Source organism: Trichomycterus rosablanca, chromosome 9 (genome assembly GCF_030014385.1).
Source record: "Trichomycterus rosablanca isolate fTriRos1 chromosome 9, fTriRos1.hap1, whole genome shotgun sequence".
Lineage (NCBI taxonomy): Eukaryota > Metazoa > Chordata > Actinopteri > Siluriformes > Trichomycteridae > Trichomycterus > Trichomycterus rosablanca.
Genome location: NC_085996.1, coordinates 34260647 through 34282349, shown reverse-complemented (window position 1 = coordinate 34282349; position 21703 = coordinate 34260647). Strand labels below are relative to the sequence as shown.

General features: G+C 38.9%; 2 protein-coding genes across 4 annotated transcripts; one reads left to right on the top strand and one right to left on the bottom strand.

Moving 5' to 3' along the window:
• Positions 1-2055: 2055 nt before the first annotated feature.
• On the bottom strand, positions 2056-12643 carry wtap (WT1 associated protein). Of its 3 annotated transcripts, none has more exons than XM_063002293.1 (8): positions 12503-12643; positions 11164-11201; positions 10018-10073; positions 9847-9905; positions 9603-9730; positions 7174-7352; positions 4893-5047; positions 2056-3254 (listed from the first exon to the last, which is right to left on the bottom strand). In XM_063002293.1, the coding sequence occupies exons 2-8, from the start codon at positions 11191-11193 to the stop codon at positions 2599-2601; spliced, it is 1263 nt and encodes a 420-aa protein (XP_062858363.1). In that variant the 5' UTR covers positions 11194-11201; positions 12503-12643; the 3' UTR covers positions 2056-2598. The 3 variants fall into 3 exon arrangements, with proteins under 3 accessions (XP_062858363.1, XP_062858364.1, XP_062858365.1); XM_063002294.1 differs by having other exon boundaries at positions 12625-12636; XM_063002295.1 differs by lacking the exon at positions 12503-12643 and adding an exon at positions 12241-12257.
• Positions 12644-15295: 2652 nt separating this feature from the next.
• Positions 15296-20681, top strand: sod2 (superoxide dismutase 2, mitochondrial). The gene is made up of 5 exons (XM_063002292.1): positions 15296-15404; positions 18167-18369; positions 18757-18873; positions 18994-19173; positions 20398-20681. Exons 1-5 carry the CDS (start codon positions 15376-15378, stop codon positions 20541-20543), a joined length of 675 nt encoding a protein of 224 aa, XP_062858362.1. The 5' UTR covers positions 15296-15375; the 3' UTR covers positions 20544-20681.
• The last annotated feature ends 1022 nt before the right edge of the window (positions 20682-21703 follow it).

Sequence of the window (21703 nt, the reverse complement as noted above, 5' to 3'; positions counted from 1 at the left end):
ATAGCCCTTGTCAAGTAATTTTTTTTATATGTTGTTAAAAGAAAAGCAGTAACTCAGTAATTAGGGTACTGGATGAGCAATCTGATAGTCACTGGTACAAGCCACACCACTGCCATGTTACCAATACTGGGCCCTTGATTAAGGCCCTCAAACCACAATTGCTTGGATTGGCTACCACCAAGGACTTACAGTGCCTTGCAAAAGTATTCTGCCCCCTTGAACTTTTCAACCTTTTGCCACATTTCAGGCTTCAAACATAAAGATATGAAATTGTAATTTTTTGTGAAGAATCAACAACAAGTGGGACACAATCGTGAAGTAGAACGAAATTTATTGGATATTTTAAACTTTTTTTAGAAATAAAAAACTAAAAAGTGGGGCGTGCAATATTATTCAGCCCCTTTACTTTCAGTGCAGCAAACTCACTCCAGAAGTTCAGTGAGGATCTCTGAATGATCCAATGTTGACCTAAATGACTGATGGTGATAAATAGAATCCACCTGTGTGTAATCAAGTCTCCGTATAAATGCACCTGCTCTGTGACAGTCTCAGAGTTCTGTTTAAAGCGCAGAGAGCATCATGAAGACCAAGGAACACACCAGGCAGGTCCGAGATACTGTTGTGGAGAAGTTTAAAGCCGGATTTGGATACAAAAAGATTTCCCAAGCTTTAAACATCTCAAGGAGCACTGTGCAAGCGATCATATTGAAATGGAAGGAGTATCAGACCACTGCAAATCTACCAAGACCCGGCCGTCCCTCTAAACTTTCAGCTCAAACAAGGACAAGACTGATCAGAGATGCAGCCAAGAGGCCCATGATCACTCTGAATGAACTGCAGAGATCTACAGCTGAGGTGGGAGACTCTGTCCATAGGACACAATCAGTCGTACACTGCACAAATCTGGCCTTTATGGAAGAGTGGCAAGAAGAAAGCCATTTCTCAAAGATATCTATAAAAAGTCACCTGGGAGACACACCAAGCATGTGGAAGAAGGTGCTCTGGTCAGATGAAACCAAAATCGAACTTTTTGGCCACAATGCAAAACGTTATGTTTGGCGTAAAAGCAACACAGCTCATCACCCTGAACACACCATCCCCACTGTCAAACATGGTGGTGGCAGCATCATGGTTTGGGCCTGCTTTTCTTCAGCAGGGACAGGGAAGATGGTTAAAATTGATGGGAAGATGGATGGAGCCAAATACAGGACCATTCTGGAAGAAAACCTGTTGCAGTCTGCAAAAGACCTGAGACTGGGACGGAGATTTATCTTCCAACAAGACAATGATCCAAAACATAAAGCAAAATCTACTATGGAATGGTTCACAAATAAACGTATCCAGGTGTTAGAATGGCCAAGTCAAAGTCCAGACCTGAATCCCATCGAGAATCTGTGGAAAGAGCTGAAAACTGCTGTTCACAAACGCTCTCCATCCAACCTCACTGAGCTCGAGCTGTTTTGCAAGGAAGAATGGGCAAAAATTTCTGTCTCTCGATGTGCAAAACTGATAGAGACATACCCCAAGCGACTTGCAGCTGTAATCGCAGCAAAAGGTGGCGCTACAAAGTATTAACGCAAGGAGGCTGAATAATATTGCACGCCCCACTTTTCAGTTTTTTATTTCTAAAAAAAGTTTAAAATATCCAATAAATTTCGTTCCACTTCACGATTGTGTCCCACTTGTTGTTGATTCTTCACAAAAAATTACAATTTCATATCGTTATGTTTGAAGCCTGAAATGTGGCAAAAGGTTGAAAAGTTCAAGGGGGCTGAATACTTTTGCAAGGCACTGTAAATAGGCACCACTGGAATCCTTATTGTATCCATGTCCATGTAATATATGTATAAAAAAAGAAGAGAGTCAGTTATTAAAGTTCCAAAATTTAAATCTTGTGGATAGTTGAACTGAAGAGACAGATTTAAACAGTGTAGCGTTAATGTGTTGCTTAATACCCTTTAAATTTAAAAGCTCTAGTTTTATTTCCTTATTTTAAACAGTGCACCTGTAGAACCAGACAAATGATTAATTCTATAAAAAGGAATGATTCTAGGGTCATATTAAAAGTCTTTATTGATATTTGGTCAGTACATGAAATGCATTGAAATCAGAATATGAATCCAACAAGATACATCTCAGAAAAGTTACTCACGAATGTAACAAAATCTTCTCTTTCCATGGGGGTGAACCAAACCCTTTTAAAAGTTTAACATCAAGTATCACGGCAAGTGAGTAAACCACTTGCAGCTTTTTAACATAATTAAACATAGTACAACAAAAACTGCTGAATGGCATGTTTTAGTGAGTAAGCAAATTATGTACAGGTATGTAAATCATTTTGAAGCCTAATGGAAAGCAAATTTTAAAACCTTAAAAGAACATGAAATATTAATTCTCATGCACTTCTTCTAGCGTACTGCTGAACGTAATCAGTCTTCTGAAATATTCCAAAACAGTTATGACTGGAAGTGGTTAAAAAAAATGTATTTCTGATTTTTAATCCAAACAAAACCTAAAAATGTGGCTTATTTTGTTTGCCATGAGTATACAAAAAAAACAAAACAAAACAAAAAAAACCTCAACATCATTTAAACAACATTACAAAACAGACCCTGTGGAGGAGTTCGAGGCAGTTGCAGCAGCAGCTGCAGCAGAGTCCAGTCCATTGTGAGCAGTGTGACGTGTTGTCCTGTTGCTCTTGGAGACGGCAGCAGCCTCATGGGAATCAGCATTGGAGTCTGTATCGTTTGAGTGTTGAGTCATTGATGCTTCACTGCCTGTTGGTGAGTCCACGCTCTCGTAACCTGTACTCAGCTGAGTCCCATAGGCTTCCCCAGTGTCCTGGCTCGCCGCACCCTCCGAGTGGTTGGAGAGTTTAGGTCCACTTCCATGGGTAGGGCTTGAGGCAGAGGGTGATGCTGGATAGTCCTCATAAGCGCTGCTACCCTCCCGATATGGGCCAGAGCTAGATGTGGCTCTCTGAGAAGAGTTGCCGTTGGAGGGGCCGTTAAAGACGTGACTGCAGTCTTGTGCCCCGCTGGAGCTGCCCACTGGGACTGACTCCGCTGGAGTGGGCAGCTCTGCCATGCCAGGAGAAGAGGGGGAAGTCCTGCTGGGACCCACACTGCTCGATGTGGCCGGGGTGTGCTGAGACAGCTGCTGCCTGGTCTCTTTCAGCTGTTGCTGGAGAACCAGGATGGTACTCTGCATGCCTTCCACCTCCTCATCCAACTGAATAATGAAGTCATTTAACTCTAACAAAACAAGAGAAACCAATAACCCCATTAAATGTTTATATTAGGGCTGTCACACACCTTTAAGATAAAAAACAAACAAATTAATTGTGATTAAGGAACCAAATTAATCGCGATTAATCGACTGCAAAAATAACTAAGCAAAATTTGAAGTTATGCAAATTTTTATTGCATGTCAACCAATACATTTCTAAAATAAAATTATGATAGAATTATTAAATCTAAATTATCTTTAGAAAGTCAGCCAATGCCTATATAGAGTTGTTAACAGCTACCCATCTTTCAGCCAGTTATTTAAAATGACAAGTCTGTTCACATTATCTGGCAAAAGTGAGGATCTTTTCCTGTTCGTAACCCTGCCACTGAAAGCAGGCGCTCAGGGTACTACAATCAACCATTTCTAGATGCAACACGTGTAACGTCATGTAGACCCACATCGTTACTATGTTAAAGCGTCTACAGTCCATTGCGATCCATTTAACACCAGTGTTTGTAATGTTCCCACAACGTGTGCAGTTCATGGACTTTCCATCCAAATTCCTCTGAAATAAAGTTAGACTGAGTCTGAGTTCATTTTCGTGTATCCATGCGCGCAGATGCCTGACGAGACAAAGGCGTGCTTTTACCAAAGATGATATTAAAGCATCAATTAATAACTGTAATTATGTCTAGTGATGATTTCTCACGCTTTTTAAAAACAAAAATTATTATTCGAAACACCTTACATTTCACAATATGTAGCAGCAGCAGCTCGAGTCATTTGTAACTCATGACCTTAAACTGGAAGAAGACCCGTGTTATTGTTAAACAGTATAAACACAATGTTGCTGTGTTAAAGCAGCGCAAATTACCACAGCGACGTATGTTTAAAGTGGCACAAACATAGCACAATAAAAATCGTTTGATTAAAATTCTTATTCTCGATTAATTATTTTAATCGGGATTAGTTTATATTGTTTATATATAAAGGCAAAGACTTTTTTAAAGCAAACCTGTAAGACACATTAAATGTTACATTTAAATAAAAATGATGTTTTAGAAGAACTGTCATAGCAATAGCCAGCAGCTAGCACTGTAGTTGTTTGGTGGTCACCAATTTTAACCAGCAGAAGTAACTGCTTTTCAAATAATAACATGCCTCAGTGTCTGCTGTCTGAATTGGAGATGTTTATGATTATTTGCTCAAAGTCATTGTTATTGTGTCATTGTTCCAACAGTTGACACCGACTTGAAAGCAGAGCTAGTGATCTTAACACACATTAAGATCTCAACACACATAAGTGATGGAGTGAGACTGCTAAAGCAAGACTCGCCTTCACCTGCTCTGTGTGCATGGGCCAGTTCTGCAGCATAGCTTAGTTCTGCAGTTCTATGCTCAGTTCTGCAGATATCACACAGCAAGTGTAATTTCAGCCTCAACATAATATAACAATAAGCATGAATCTTATGCAATTTTTGTTTTCACCACAAAACAACCATACTAAGGGACGTTTTGCTTTTAAGACCTAATCTTAAACTGACATTGCACTTACTTGCAGACAAAACTTCTCAAGAACAAGAACATTCTGGACTTGACACAGACAACATCTGTCCATAGTATATACAGCACAACAGAACATAAGCAAAGCTCCTGCTTACCGTCTTGGCTGCTTTTCAGTTCCTCACTGTATTTCTTCTGTAGGGCGAGTTCAGCCTCTAGCTGGGCGATGCGACCCTGCGACAGCTGCCTACCCAGCTCCTGGTTCTCTTGGATCAGCATGCGACACTTGGCCATCAGCTTCTTACCAGTCTGGCTGCAAGGGAGACAATTCTAACATCACATGGTGAACACAGCCATAAGCACAGCAAGGATTGATTGAGTTACCAACCATTTGACAACACCGCAATATAACTTACGTATCTTCACTTTAATTAGTAAAATTATTCATGACACTTGGGTAATGCGCAATTAGTTGAAACTAACAGGTAAGTTTTGCCAGTTTTAAATTAACAATGAACTTAAATACTATACTGATAAAAAAGGTTTATCCAGAAAGTGACATTACAAATCCTATTAAGTGGTGCCAACAGATAAAAACAAAACCCAAATATATCCATTTTTTGAAACTTTGCTACACTTACAATTATTAAACTATACATCAGTGAAAGAGAAAAAGGTACAGGATTCTCCTAAAAATTGTTAAGTGCTGACATACCAAATGGCAATGAACTACATTTGCCAGATAGCAATACTTGTAGTGTCATTTGTTAGTTACTGTTAAAAACAATGTCCCTAGTATTAACCAGTGAGCTCAAGAACTTCAACCTTATTGACCCCGACGGCAAATTATTGAAGTTAATAACTAAAGGTCAGACATTGTTCTATATTTATGTTTTGTGGACATAGACCCACAAATTAGGAATCTAACTTAGTGTTTACTGTACTAAAGTAAACTCTTAAAAATACTTTAGAAGTTCAAGCAAACACTACAAGTTCATTTGATTTCTTTAAGTGTAAAGGTGACACTACTTTCCAAAAAGCTCAGTATATATTAATTTCTGACAAGTGGTTCATTCTTAACTTTACAATTATAAACACACTGTTGGCAGTATAGATGGCAGCTTAATCAACCTGGGAAGTGCTCACTGTTAAGGTAATACTAAAATTAAAAGCTTAAATGGTAAAGATAAAACATCATGGTTTAAATAAGATGGTAATGTTAATTGTTTTAAATATTTCATCATGCACAAAAAAACTCATTATGGACTTGCAACATTTGCACTTTAAGCATTAAACTGAATGGTCAGAAATAAACAATGACACTTAACAGCTCTGAAATGAACATTTCACAGTAAAAACACCACACCTCTTTAAACTGTATGTAAAAAAGTGTCCTTACCAAACAACCTATAAACCAAAACAGCTTGTTAGACCTAGAATTCATAATTAAAGGACAGCAGCATAGATACATGTAAACAGCTTGCTTTTCCATCTAAACTATTTACAATGAAATAGCAAGACAGCAACTGCAGCAATGTATAAACCAATCTACAAACTTAACCAGGTCCACCACACAAGTGTGGAAAACCAATCATTTTTGTTCACTGTTTTGTGCGAACTCTGCTGTCAGGTCATTGCCAAGAACAAACAACAGAAACAAAGCAAAAATATAAAATTTTCAACACAAAGAAAAAGAAAGTTCAACACTGTACCGTCTTGTGCACCGGTGAGATGGTTGGTAAAAGTCTCTGAAGACCAGAGGGTCTTACTCTTTCCCCAAAGTATTACATCTTTAGAAAGGTTTCTCCCCCAAAGTCTTATTATCATTTACTCTTCTGTATAACATCAGACTACTATCCCCCTCAATCATGTTTCTTTTAAATTCATACCCAAAGTCTCAAAAGTCTTAGCAGCTCTATTCTCACAGGAAGAAAAGATGGGAGATATTCCCATGCAGCATATTCTTATGGGGTCGTGTTTTAAATGTTCAATCAGTGATTTTAAATCTACAGTTCAATCAGCTCCAGAGCAAATGCCTCGCTCAAGTCTCTCTTAATGATCATCAATTTATTAGAACAAACTGTCTAAAATGAGTTGTTGGGGCTGGAAGGAGGGGTTGTTTCCGCTGTGACCACCTCTTCAGGACCAGTAACGATTTCTTCAAGCCTCTGTACCATGGGGGGCTGAAAGTTTGTCACCTGAACCAAACTGGCTTTTCAGTTTCTGTTCTGTTTCACATTTACATTACAGTATGATATTAGCAGCACAGTACAAGAAAACAAAAGTCTTTCTGTGATTGGCTTTTAAGTCTGAGTCTCGTTGTGTGCATAGCATTTCGATCTTCCCCCACCATTATCTGCACTCCTGCAGTGGAGAAAGTGAGGGGGTGAGTCAGGAAAGTCTTGACTTTTGTTTGGAGGGGGAGTTATTTTAGTTTACCTATCAGGTGTAAATTTCCAGGCACTCAGTTCATTTTGGGCTTGCTCCAGTTTGTCTTTAGTCTGTTCCAGTTCAGCCTTCGTTTTGAGGAAAAATAAGTTGATGGCTGGGTCCACCATGGATGATCTAAGTTGAGCCACACTGGGTTGCTGGACTTGCTTCAAGTACTGGATTTGAGTCTGCAAAAGGAACGGGCCATGTTAGTAACTGACCATGAAAACACAAGTCAATAAATTATTGCTCCTGACAAAAACACGGCATATTCCCAATTAATTAAACAAATTATCTATATATATCAATAATTAATTTACATTTTTGTTATAATTAAATATTTTTTTAAATCTCATGCTTTTTACTTAAAAGACAAACACTTAAAAATTTTTTATATAATCTTGACCACAAAAAAAGTACATACTTTATGTATGTTACAAAAAAGTGATAGACATTTTGATTGATGTCTGTTTATTGGATTTTAAGTCATATATATATGCAAAAAATATATAAAAATATATTTTATATATACAGTGTATCACAAAAGTGAGTACACCCCTCACATTTCTGCAAATATTTTATTATATCTTTTCATGGGACGACACTATAGACATGAAACTTGGATATAATTTAGAGTAGTCAGTGTACAACTTGTATAGCAGTGTAGATTTACTGTCTTCTGAAAATAACTCAACACACAGCCATTAATGTCTAAATGGCTGGCAACATAAGTGAGTACACCCCACAGTGAACATGTCCAAATTGTGCCCAAAGTGTCAATATTTTGTGTGACCACCATTATTATCACTGCCTTAACCCTCCTGGGCATGGAATTCACCAGAGCTGCACAGGTTGCTACTGGAATCCTCTTCCACTCCTCCATGATGACATCACGGAGCTGGTGGATGTTAGACACCTTGAACTCCTCCACCTTTCACTTGAGGATGCGCCACACGTGCTCAATTGGGTTTAGTCCATCACCTTTACCTTCAGCTTCCTCAGCAAGGCAGTTGTCATCTTGGAGGTTGTGTTTTGGGTCGTTATCCTGTTGGAAAACTGCCATGAGGCCCAGTTTTCGAAGGGAGGGGATCATGCTCTGTTTCAGAATGTCACAGTACATGTTGGAATTCATGTTTCCCTCAATGAACTGCAGCTCCCCAGTGCCAGCAACACTCATGCAGCCCAAGACCATGATGCTACCACCACCATGCATGACTGTAGGCAAGATACAGTTGTCTTGGTACTTCTCACCAGGGCGCCGCAACACATGCTGGACACCATCTGAGCCAAACAAGTTTATCTTGGTCTCGTCAGACCACAGGGCATTCCAGTAATCCATGTTCTTGGACTGCTTGTCTTCAGCAAACTGTTTGCGGGCTTTCTTGTGCGTCAGCTTCCTTCTGGGATGACGACCATTCAGACCGAGTTGATGCAGTGAGCGGCGTATGGTCTGAGCACTGACAGGCTGACCTCCCACGTCTTCAACCTCTGCAGCAATGCTGGCAGCACTCATGTGTCTATTTTTTAAAGCCAACCTCTGGATATGATGCCGAACACGTGGACTCAACTTCTTTGGTCGACCCTGGCGAAGCCTGTTCCGAGTGGAACCTGTCCTGGAAAACCGCTGTATGACCTTGGCCACCATGCTGTAGCTCAGTTTCAGGGTGTTAGCAATCTTCTTATAGCCCAGGCCATCTTTGTGGAGAGCAACAATTCTATTTCTCACATCCTCAGAAAGTTCTTTGCCATGAGGTGCCATGTTGAATATCCAGTGGCCAGTATGAGAGAATTGTACCCAAAACACCAAATTTAACAGCCCTGCTCCCCATTTACACCTGGGACCTTGACACATGACACCAGGGAGGGACAACGACACATTTAGGCACAATTTGGACATGTTCACTGTGGGGTGTACTCACTTATGTTGCCAGCTATTTAGACATTAATGGCTGTGTGTTGAGTTATTTTCAGAAGACAGTAAATCTACACTGCTATACAAGTTGTACACTGACTACTCTAAGTTATATCCAAGTTTCATGTCTATAGTGTTGTCCCATGAAAAGATATAATGAAATATTTGCAGAAATGTGAGGGGTGTACTCACTTTTGTGATACACTGTATATATAAAAATTGCTCTTGCTCTTCTTATGCTTAGTGTCTACAAATGCAATCCAAAAATTAAAATGTTAGTCGTCTGCACCACCAGAGCACCAAAATTGTCAAGATGACTTAAGTTTGGTGTCTTTGGGTGTGTTTCCATTTGACCTGCAGATGCCGTGAAATGGCCACATGATCAAACAAAACAAAAGTATTCCAACGTGCCCCTCTTTTAATCTCTAACAAGAAAATCTTTTTGGGCCTTACCATTCATTACACATTTTATTATTTCATTAAAATTACAGTGATAGTAATTTTGACTGACTGGGAGGATACTTACTGTGCATTCCTGCATTTCCTGTTCCTTTGTGGCTAGTCTCATCACCAGAATGTTCTCTCTGCGTGCAGACTCCTGCTGTTGCTGCTTTAGCTTCTCTTCTGACTCTTTTAGACCAGTCACATCGTTGGCTAAAAACACAACACAAACTTAGATTGCTACCCACTAAAGAATGCATTTATCACACTACAAAATATATTTAACTTGTACAAATCTGTTAGAAAGTACATATTCAATTTACACTTACAATTTAGATCTGCATATTTTGCCTCAAGCTGCTGGACATAGGCTTCGTGTTGTTTCCACCTAAAATGAAAGAAAAGTATTTAAACTTAAGAGGGAAAATTAGAAAAACTATCAACAAATACAAAAACCCCTAAAGAGAACTAAAAGAAAACTATGAACCAACTCTTCTTACCTTGTACAAAGCTCCTCTCTAGTCAGGGTTTTCATGTCAGATTCACTAAGGCGGACCTGAATAAAAATAAGCAATTATTAGACAACAACGGAGCAACAGTCTTAGTCTGAAAGTTAAAAGGATACTCTAACCAAGTCTCTGTCTACTACATCTGTATGCAATAGATGATTACCATAAACGATTACTAAAACATGTTTTTCTGTGTTATTGCTGTGCATCTCTCACAACCAGGCTATTTTTAAGATTCAAGTTTGTGCAATTTAGTACAGTTAATGACAAATCAATCGATTGCTTTCACACCCTGTATTTGCCAGGAATGCATTTTCCTACAAACAATAAATAAATAAATCATGCTTAAGGCCCACAAAGTGCCTGAACGTGAGACAAAGGGAAGGGTGAACAGCAAGACTTGCTTTTGGCAACTGTTGGGGCAGAGTTTGCAAGGTTAGGAAAATTTTTTTCATAGAACTGAACAGTTTCAACCACTCTGTATGTTGAACACAGAGTAATACATTCACATCTAGCAAAAATGTAATAAGACTAGTTTCTGATCAAGCAGAAGGTCTTATATGTTTAGTTAGAAATAGAAGATGCACCACAAAGTGGTGCTGCAGCAAATGTTGGTGCCGTTTTTTGTTACAATGTAAAGTTTTCCTGAAATGTTTTCCTAGTGAGCTTTCCATGTGAGGTACAATTGTAATACAAACGTAAAATGTCTATTCTGAACTGTCACTATGGATAAATAAAACTAAACATGGTGATACACTGATGTCTTGCCCAGAGTGCCTCCTATTTTAATGCCATGCCTTGTGAAAATGACTGTGAAATGAGTGAGATTTTATGCATTATAACACATGCACAGCTTTTTTTTGTTGTGAAATATCTAGGTCAGCTTCCATTTGTAAAAAAAACTAAAAAAAAAATCATTTTTATGTAGAAAAAAAAACCCCTCTGTGTTTCTTGCAATTTGTATCTCTGGCTATGCAACTGGACAGAGAAAACCTCTAATCTGTGCATCACATTATACAGACCACAGACATTTGATCTAGCAGTGATTTGTTAGTGCAACAAACACATCTAACTAAAATAAAAGTGGGAAAAATTGTTGGAATATAATTTTGAGATTAATAGTGCGGTTTTACTCACCTTTTTCGGAAGAGGTTCCTCGTTAGTCATCCTGATCTCTGAAAAAACAGAAATTCTAGAATTACTGCACGATAGATTTACGTTTCATTAGTAAATCGTAAGGCAGTTGCTCGTTTATTTGGATTTTAACGTCATGTTTTACACTTTGGTTACACTCACGACAAACACAGTAGTTACTCATTACACAAGATTCATCAATTCACAAGGTTATATCAAACACAGTCCTGGACAATTTTTTTTTTTTCTCCAATTCACCTCACTTGCATGTCTTTGGACTGTGGGAGGAAACCGGAGCACCCGGAAGAAACCCACGCAGACACGGGGAGAACATGCAAACTCCACACAGAAAGGACCCAGACCGCCCCACCTGGGGATAGAACCCAGGACCTTCTTGCTGTGAGGCGACAGTGCTACCCACCGAGCCGCCCTAGGGCAGTTGTAGCCAAGCAGTTAAGATATTGGATTAGTAATCAAAAGGTCGCTGGTTTAAGCCCCACCACTGCAAAATTTTCACTGTTGGGCCCTTAAGCAAGGCCCTTAACTCTCAATTGCTTAGACAGAATACTGACACAGTACTGTAAGTCTCTTTAAATAAAAGCATCAGCTCAATGCTGAAAATGTAAATGTGTACCCATCTATAACAACAGTTCTGCACTGACTGATGACATAAACACCAAACCTGAACCATGCTGGGTACCAGACGTACAGGTGGCACATCAGCCAAGTTACCAGCCTCAAATCTTTTAAATTAAAGAGCTTTTTTAAAAATACGTGGCGTCCCAGTAATGCAAGGGTGCATACATAATAATGTAATAAATGAGCGCATACTACAGGTAAATACAATTACGACGTATAACGGTTAAATACAGTTTGTAACAGACGTGTCGTCGCACAACATTCTGATTACCACATAAACCGAGAATTATTGGTGCGTTATATTACGTAGGTCAAACAAAATTTCGACTATTTTGGCTAAACTGCAAAAAAATAACAATAAAAACAATGACCGAGACCCGTGAGTATGTGGTCGGTATGTCCGCGGTATATTAACCACGCTGACAAGCTAATGTTGCTAACTTCAGGTCAGAGGTGCAAACAGCGGGCGGTTCCAGGATATCAATGCACAGCACACTAATTTAATAACAGTTTTAACAGCTGCTGCAAAATCAGTTAAATAAAACAAAACTCAAACGTTAATTGTTATTTGTATTAATACGCGCTGGCTGTCAGCTCCGTTTGATCAGTTTCACATTGTCACAAAATGGCGGAGCGGGAAGAGACTCTCCCTACAAGGACCAGCCGCGTTCACAAAAAACAACATCCACCTCACAATACTTACATGCTTTCAAGTCAGACCACAACGACAAGTTCGTTCTTATGTGCTGCAACCAGCTAACAGTGTGTTTTGTTCGCGCAAACCAAAAACGAAATAAAACCGAGATTATGGCGAACTCAACGTACCGCCATCACCGAGGACGACGTTCCGCTTAGTGCTAGAAGCCGATCACACGGAATCGATTCCTCTAGTCGATTCCAGGCATTGGCAATTAGGAGTCGACTCAAATTCTGATTCGGCTAAACCTGATGCGCAGACACTATTTATTTATTTATTTATTTATTTTTATTTTGTTTTCAAAGTTACATATTACAAACAAACAAACAAACAACATAAATAAATAATAGATATATAAAAATAAAAAATATAAACATACAAACATAAAAAATAGTAGATGAAATTTTCCTAGCAGGGCTATAAGCTTAATAGCATCATTAACAATACGGGTGTCCCAAAATGAACTGACATTTTAATTTTTTAATAAAACACATTTTTTATTTGAACACTAATAATGTTTTTGCTTTATTTAAAAGTAAAGACATGGAGGTTATGTATGAAACAAAACATCTGACAAATGACCGCCTCGACAGTGGCAGCACATGTTCACTCCTTTAATGAAATTTTCCATGACACGTTGACATAATTGCTGAGAAATTTCAGCAGTGTTGTGTCGAATTTCTTCTTTGAGGTCCTCAATGGATTGTGGTTTCCTGGTGTACACTTTATCCTTAAGATAACCCCAAAGAAAGAAGTCTAACGGCGTCAAGTCACATGATCTTGGCGGCCAATTCACATCACCAGTGAATTTTTACAATTTCTATGCATTGTTTGATTGTGTACCTTTTCATGATTTAACCTCAACGTTTACTAATGACAGCAATTTAAAAATCTCTAACTCTGGTTTTGCCAATTTTAAAATATCAGTTCATTCTGGGACACCCTTTAGAAAGGCCAGTGTTGACCAACAAAAATAAAACCATTGTCTCGTTAATGTGTATTAAAATGCGCAGACAATAAATGTGGGAGATACATTTCTTAAACATGCCCATAAAGGTTGTTTGTTTTGTTTTGCTGATAGCCTGAACCAGAGCGGTAGAGCGGTAGAGCGGCTCTGGCCTGAACTAAACAAGACGTGTCTAAAAGGAACTTGTGACAGTGTATGAAATTCAAAACTAGTGGTTGTGATATGAAGGCCGGTTGTACCATTATTATAAATATTGTGTGATGATCACCTATTTTAACGTATATATAGATAACGTATTTCTAAAAATGTCAAAAAGGTTCCTCATTGCTACTGTAATTGTAGCATCTGTTGGCTGGTTAAGGCGCCTGCACAACTGATGGTTGATTCACTAATAGCGTGACTCTCCGTTCCCAAAAAGTGGTTCAGAATTAAAGTGGGTCTTTCATCCCCTGATGATAAGTGCAAAACAACCAAAACAGTGCATTTATCCAAAGCGATTTACAGTACTGTGATGGTATACAGTCTAAGCAATTGAGGGCTAAGGGCCTTGCTCAAGGGCCCAACAGTGGCAACCTGGCAGCAGTGGGCCTTGAACCAGCGACCTTTGAATTACTAGTCCAGTACCTTAACCGCTAGGCTACAACTGCCCTTATCACGTGTATTTTAGTTCCCTCGTGTTCTCAATGTGCTGCTAAACTTGGTAAATTAAATGTCAAACAGTATTACACTAGTAGGCTTTTTATTTTGGCTGCCAGTACATGAGGCAGCATGGTGGCTCAGTAAGCAAGAAGGTCCTGGGGTCGATCTCCAGGTGGGGCTGTGTGGAGTTTGCATGTTCTCCCCGTGTCTGCGTGGGTTTCCTCCGGGAGCTCCGGTTTCCTCCCACAGTCCAAAGACGTGCGAGTGAGGTGAATTGGAGATACAAAATTGTCCATGACTGTGTTTGACATTAAACTTGTGAAGTAATGAATCTTGTGTAACGAATAACTATCGTTCTGTCATGAATGTAACCGAAGTGTAAAACATGACGTTAAAATCCTAAGAGGACGGCACGGTGGCTAAGTGGGTAGCACTGTCGCCTCACAGCAAGAAGGTCCTGGGTTCGATCCCCAGGTGGGGCGGTCCAGATCCTTTCTGTGTGGAGTTTGCATGTTCTCCCCGTGTCTGCGTGGGTGGGTTTACTCCGGGTGTTCCGGTTTTCTCCCAGTCCAAAGACATGCAAGAGCGGTGAATCGGAGATACTAAATTGTCCATGACTGTTTGATATAACCTTGAGAACTGATGAACCTTGTGTAATGAGTAACTACCGTTCCTGTCAAGAATGTAACCAAAGTGTGAAACATGGCGTTAAAATCCTAATAAAACAAACAAACAAAATCCTAAGAAATAAATAAATGTCGGTACATGCTGTTTATAGGCAATTAAACTGTCATTGTTCAGGTATATTTGAAAACAAGTGAGGCAGTAGCAAGAGAAATTAATACAGTACAGTAAAATAAATAGAGAAAATGACCAGGTTTGAGTACTGAAATGAATTCCTTCAACTCACATAACATAGAATCAGAATCAGAATCAGAATCGACTCCTACAATTCAGGAATCAAACGACTCTAGCAGCTAGCGAAGGTGACTTAATGCGGGGGTGTTATTAACATGCTCTATTGTTTATAAATATAAACAGCCAAAACATATTTCGTGTTGTTTCTTATTACTATTTTTACATTTTAACTGACCTGAAATGATAAGAGAGACAATTATAACTTTAGGCATTACATGTTTACCCAAATCCTTAATAATGGTACGTTCCACTCAGTTTAAAGTTGAATTTTCAAGGGCAGGTTACAGTTGGTGTGAGTGAGTGAGTGAGTGAGGGGGTTTTACTAAAGTTGTGAAGTGAAAGCAGAGTTAAGAGTATGTTGAGCAGAATTGGACATATTCACAGGTAAAATTAACACTAAAGATTTCAAACGCCCTTAATATAATTTGTTTGTATTCAGTCTGATGTGTCAAGTATGTATGCACACAAATACGTATATAGTTAGCTTAGCCAACAGACGTCACTGTCTTCAATAGACAAATAGCAGATTTAATACTACATGAATCACCGGTTTTGTTATTTTATTTCTCTATAAAGTTTCATTTTTTGCCCGTTGGTGTCGGTTGTATAACGACGAAGCAATGTCATGCTTAGCATGCTGGCTAGCAGTGGCTGTCACTAACAGATAGAGTTGAACTGTTCCAATATTGTAACCGACATAACCGCATTTATTAGCAGGAAACAAAGACCTGTGTACAGCTAACTTACACAATGATGGGAAACCAGAGGTTAAGTCATACTAGACAAGTACATTACTGTCATTTTTAGGTGTGATGCACCTTATAAACTTGAATAGTATCATACATTCTGCAGGATGGAAGTTTCTCCACAATCAGGCGGTTATTGATACTGTAGTATTTGTTCTGTGTATCAGGCTCAGCTTTATTGGCATTCAAAACCATGTACATTTACATTTTCGGCATTTAGCAGACGCTGTTATCCAAAGCGACTTACATTACAGTACAGTATACAGTCTGAGCAATTGAGGGTTAAGGGCCTTGCTCAAGGGCCCAACAGCAGCAACCTGGCAGTGGTGGGGCTTGAACCAGCGACCTTCTGATTACTAGTCCAGTACCTTAACCACTAGGCTACGACTTGCCCCATGTACATGAGTAGAACGAAATGCAGTTACTTAGGGCTCGGTGTGTGTAACATAATAAAATATAAATAACAATAACTATGTTAAGTATAAAATAAAAACTTAAGACTTAAAAAACTGGAAGAAATAACTAAGATAACGTGTTTTAAATATTTACATTTGCAAGTACGGTATTGCACAAGAACTACAGCAGCTTAATGTGAATCTAAAGTGCATGATTTCAAAATATAGCAGCAGAAAATGGCAGCACCACTGGTCTGTTAATTTACTTATTATAGTACGAGTGTCAAACTGTAAATGCTTAAAACCTCAGATTATGTTGTTCAAGAATACATAAAACATTCATATACAGATTTACATTTATGGCATTTGGCAGACGCTTTTATCCAAAGCGACTTACAGTTATGTGACTGTACACAGTCCGAGCAATTGAGGGTTAAGGGTCTTGCTCAGGGGCCCAACAGTAGCAACCTGGCAGTGGTGGGTCTTGAACCAGCGACCTTTTGATTACTAGTCCAGTTCCTTAACCGCTAGGCTACAACTGCCCGGAGTAATTATTATGACCAATGTTTTACAGTGTTTTGTAAGTGGGTAGCACTGTCGCCTCACAGCAAGAAGGTCCTGGGTTCGATCCCCAGGTGGGGCGGTCCGGGTCCTTTCTGTGTGGAGTTTGCATGTTCTCCCCGTGTCTGCGTGGGTTTCCTCCTGGAGCTCCGGTTTCCTCCCACAGTCCAAAGACATGCAAGTGAGGTGAATTGGAGACACTAAATTGTCCATGACTGTGTTTGATATAACCTTGAGAACTGATGAATCCTTGTGTAATGAGTAACTACCGTTCCTATCATGAATGTAACCAAAGTGTAAAACATGACGTTAAAATCCTAATAAAACAAATAAACAATACAGTGTTTTGGTTACTAGTAATGTTAATGTATAAAAATATCAGCCTTTGAATGATCAAGGTTTTGTTTAAATATGCAAAATTGCTTTAAAAATAAAATTTGTTTTTCATAGTTTATTAAGTGCATGTGTTTTACATAAAACAGTGGTGTTTGTGTAGAGGATTTAATACATTTAAAGTGTGTTTAGTTTTAATTTATTGTTAGTAGCCTTCAAATGGTGCATTCTACAAAAGAGAGTGTGTGGGTTACCCTTTTCCCCATGATTTCCTATTGGTTATTAGTTTTGCTGGCAGTTACTTACTGCATTAAGCTTGTGCTGTTTTGGGCCATTCTGCAGGAAGACGACTGTATTCCAAACTGTTCTACCATGTTAAATTGTTCAATTAGTACACCTTCCATAGTGATACTATTTTCTTTTGTTTAAACACTTATGAGCAATAAAACACTTCATCCACACAGTATTTTTATTACTCTTTTGTCACAACAAATGTAAGTAGTAAAAGGTTTGTCATGCAGCACAAATGATTAGTCTATTTACTTCCATGTTATTAAGGTACAGTTAAGTAATGTTTATGAACATTTTAAAATAAAAGTATTCTATCTCTAATGATTATAGTGGCAGCTGAACAGCCTTAAAGACTAAAATTATATAGGGTTATCTTTCAAATAGATAGTTCAGCTTTTCTGCCATTTGATTGCTGATTTATGTTTTTCCAAAAGTGTTTTTTAGTTTTGTATATGAGAAGTTGCACTTTCTAGGCTACCACGGTTTTAAAAGTAAAAAAAAAAAAAAGATTTATGGCTGTGACCTATCCAGCTGTGTTTTATAATGACATAAAACTATCGAACTAGGTATTTAGAGAACTTATTAATGTAATAAGATTGAATTCTTACTCCAGATGCCAGCCTCATTTGTGACGATTTGTAAAATCGTAAGCAAGTAAGCAAGTATGGGTAAAATATGCAATGCTTCTTGTGTTTAACTGAAAATTTTACTGAAAAGTCAGTCAGAGAACTTGACCGTGGAGCTCACTGGCTTGTACTCACAGCTTTATTAATTCTTTTTTTTTTTTCATCTAATGTTATTTTTAACCACTCTTTATTAGGTGTGTAGCCACACTGAATCCTTTGCTGGGAGCTTTGGCCTCCAGACAGAAGCACACACTTCCAGACCTGCCCTATGACTATGGTGCACTTGAACCCCACATCTCAGCTGAGATCATGCAGCTTCACCACAGCAAGCACCATGCAACTTATGTAAACAACCTGAATGTTACTGAAGAGAAATATCAAGAGGCCCTGGTCAAAGGTGAAAAACAGTTAATCGCATGTGCACGTGTTTCATTTAATTTTCATGTTTTACCACCACTTTATTCTGCCCAGAGTGGGAGTGGGTCCGGCTTTTGCTGAATCACTGGGCACAATGTAGTAATACACCCTGGAAAGGATGCCAATCCGTCGCAAAGCCTGTCCCTCCACCCTTAGACCAAGTCAGTCATGTCTGTATGTAGATGCCTGATTGGTCAATAGCAACACTTGACATTCAAACCCTGGATCCCAGCAGTAGTGGGCTAGTGCAGTTTACCGCTGCACCACCCGAGCCCCTGATTAAATTGTTGTTGGTGGTAATGAACTCTTAGTTGCTGCTGCTCTGCGTGACGTTTTAGATTTTGTTAATCATATTGTTGTTTTAAAGGTGATGTGACAACACAAGTGGCCCTTCAGCCAGCACTAAAGTTTAATGGTGGTGGCCACGTTAACCACACCATCTTCTGGACAAACCTGTCCCCAAACGGTGGAGGAGAGCCACAGGGTGATGAATGTTCTACTTTATTTGTTCATTATTCGTACAGTATGTACACTGACACTATTTGATGTCAAGATGTGGTATAGATGTATGTTTTGACACAATTGTTTTAATATTTTATCTTAGGTGAGCTGATGGAGGCCATTAAGCGTGACTTTGGTTCTTTCCAGAAGTTAAAAGAGAGGATGTCTGCTGCAACTGTAGCAGTTCAGGGGTCGGGATGGGGTTGGCTGGGTTTTGACAAGGAGAATGGGAGACTGCGAATTGCTGCCTGTCCAAATCAAGATCCTCTACAGGGTACAACGGGTAAGGATTATGAAGATATTGTAACCACAGTGACTTTTTTAGCATAAGACTATATATGTTATTAGGATTGAAGCAGAGGTGCAGTGGTGTCATGGAGGTACAGTATATGGGTATTGACTTAAGTGTATGAACATGAAAACATGGTTATTAATATGAAGCCCCCCACTGCTAAAACACCTAAAGTCAGTAAATAGGAAGGATGTCCACATACATTTGACCAAATAGTTTATGATTAATAAGCTTGAGACAGTGACCCAAGCTGCAAATGTCACCACACTGTTAATGATTGGCTCATGATACTGAGACCTATGAAATGTCGGCCTTTTATACTTTGCTTCCACCCTTTGTAAAAGGAACCAAAATCATAAAACAAACACCACTGACTGCTAGAGCAAACTGGCCTTACTTAAACCACAGGGATATAGAATAATCATATGTGATCAAGTTGTACACATTCGTTTGTTGTAAATTACCTTACACTCATGGAGTGAGACCTTTTCCTGCTCCAGCACCTGCATATTGTTGTTACATGCATTCAAAGCTTTGCAGAAAAAAACATTTTATTATTTTAATTACTTATGTGGGCGGCACGGTGGCTCGTGGGTAGCACTGTCGCCTCACAGCAAGAAGGTCCTGTGTTCGGTTCCCAGGCGGGACGGTCCGGGTCCTTTCTGTGCGGAGTTTGCATGTTCTTCCTGTGTCTGTGTGGGTTTCCTCCGCGAGCTCCGGTTTCCTCCCACAGTCCAAAGGCATGCAGTCAGGTAAATTGGAGACACTGAATTGCCCTATAGGTGAAGGGGTGTGTGTAGGTGTGTGTATATATGTGTGTCTGCCCTGTGATGCACTGGCGCCCTGTCCAGGATGTTACTGTGTGCCTTGCGGCCATTGAAAAACTGGGATAGGCAGCCCCCCCCCCCCCCCCCCACCCTAATTGGATAAGCGGTTAAGACAGTGAGTGAGTGAGTATTAACAAAATATCATGCTGCTCTAAAATGTGCCATCTTTTATTTTTTGTTCTTTAGCTGCATTTGAAGCAAAATCGAGCTCCGCAGAAAAGTTTACTGTTATAAATTGTATTTGCTTTGGGGGTTGAATATTTGAACTGTATATGTTGGCACATGTACCTATTTATAACCTTTTCATACTGGAGGATAGAATAAAAGTACTTCAGTTTATTGTGCATGTACCCCTTTTCCTTTCTTAACTTTCTTGTTTGATTTTTAGGTCTCGTTCCACTCCTGGGAATTGATGTCTGGGAACATGCATACTATCTTCAGTACAAAAATGTCAGACCTGACTATGTTAAGGCCATCTGGAACATTATGAACTGGGAGAATGTTACGGAGCGCTTTCAAGCTGCTAAGAAGTAGCCAAGAAGAACGCACTTATAAAGCTGAATAAACAACTTACCACATCTCTACTGTTTTATTCTTTAGCACTTATAATAAGAGGTCTGTTCAGCACAAGGTCTGTGTTCAGCCTATGTAATTAAATCATTGTTTAAACTATATTGATTGTAATGAGTTTTCTTACTTAATCACAAACACAACAGCTTTGGTCTAACGTGTTAAGTACACTGACCTTTATGTAAGGTGTGGGGTGAGGGGGGGCTCAACATTTGGACTTAATCATCATTGCATGGCTTAGATGCAGTATCACAAGGGATGGAAAATAAAACATTTTGAATAAATGATCTCATGCCGCTTGAATTATGATTTGTGTTCAGGTCTGTGTTTTCCTCAGACAGTAATACTTGCAGCTTTGTTTTGAAACATGTCTGCTGTAGTTAAGCTTGATTATTTCCTGACACAAAAATTGGATCATTAACAATTCTACATAGAATAAATCTCTGCAAGGTGGACATGATTATGTAATTGGAAAGTTCCATATTTTTAAGTATTCATATTTTTGAAAGACTTAAATGTTACTTTCCTACCATTTTAACAGTCTATGGTACGCATTATGATTCTTATCTATCAAACCAAACTATCGTAATCTTCTCAATAGCCTTAACTTTATTACAACTAACATTATGTAAATTGTTGGAAGGAGAATTATGATGATTTATGCTTTTGAACCGTATATAAACATAAATGCACAACACAAAAATGTTAAACAGATACTGTTACTCCAAGGCAACATTTGCATTTGAACCATTTTCTATTACGTGTTCAATAAAGTACGTAAAAATGTAATTAAAATTTTCTAGATTGTAAAATGACAGAAAAAGATGTTTTCAGACCAGTTTTGTGGAGAAAGTGTGGAGATTAACTATTTATTTATTTACTTTATTAGGATTTTAATGTCATGTCTTACACTTTGGTTACATTCATGACAGAAACGGTAGTTACTCGTTACACAGGGTTCATCAGTTCTCAAGGTTATATCGAACACAGTCATGGACAATTTTGTATCTCCCATTCACTTCACTGCATGTCTTTGGACTGTGGGAGGAAACCAGAGCCCCTGGAGGAAACCCACACAGACACGGGAGAACATGCAAACTCCACACAGAAAGGACCTCGACTGC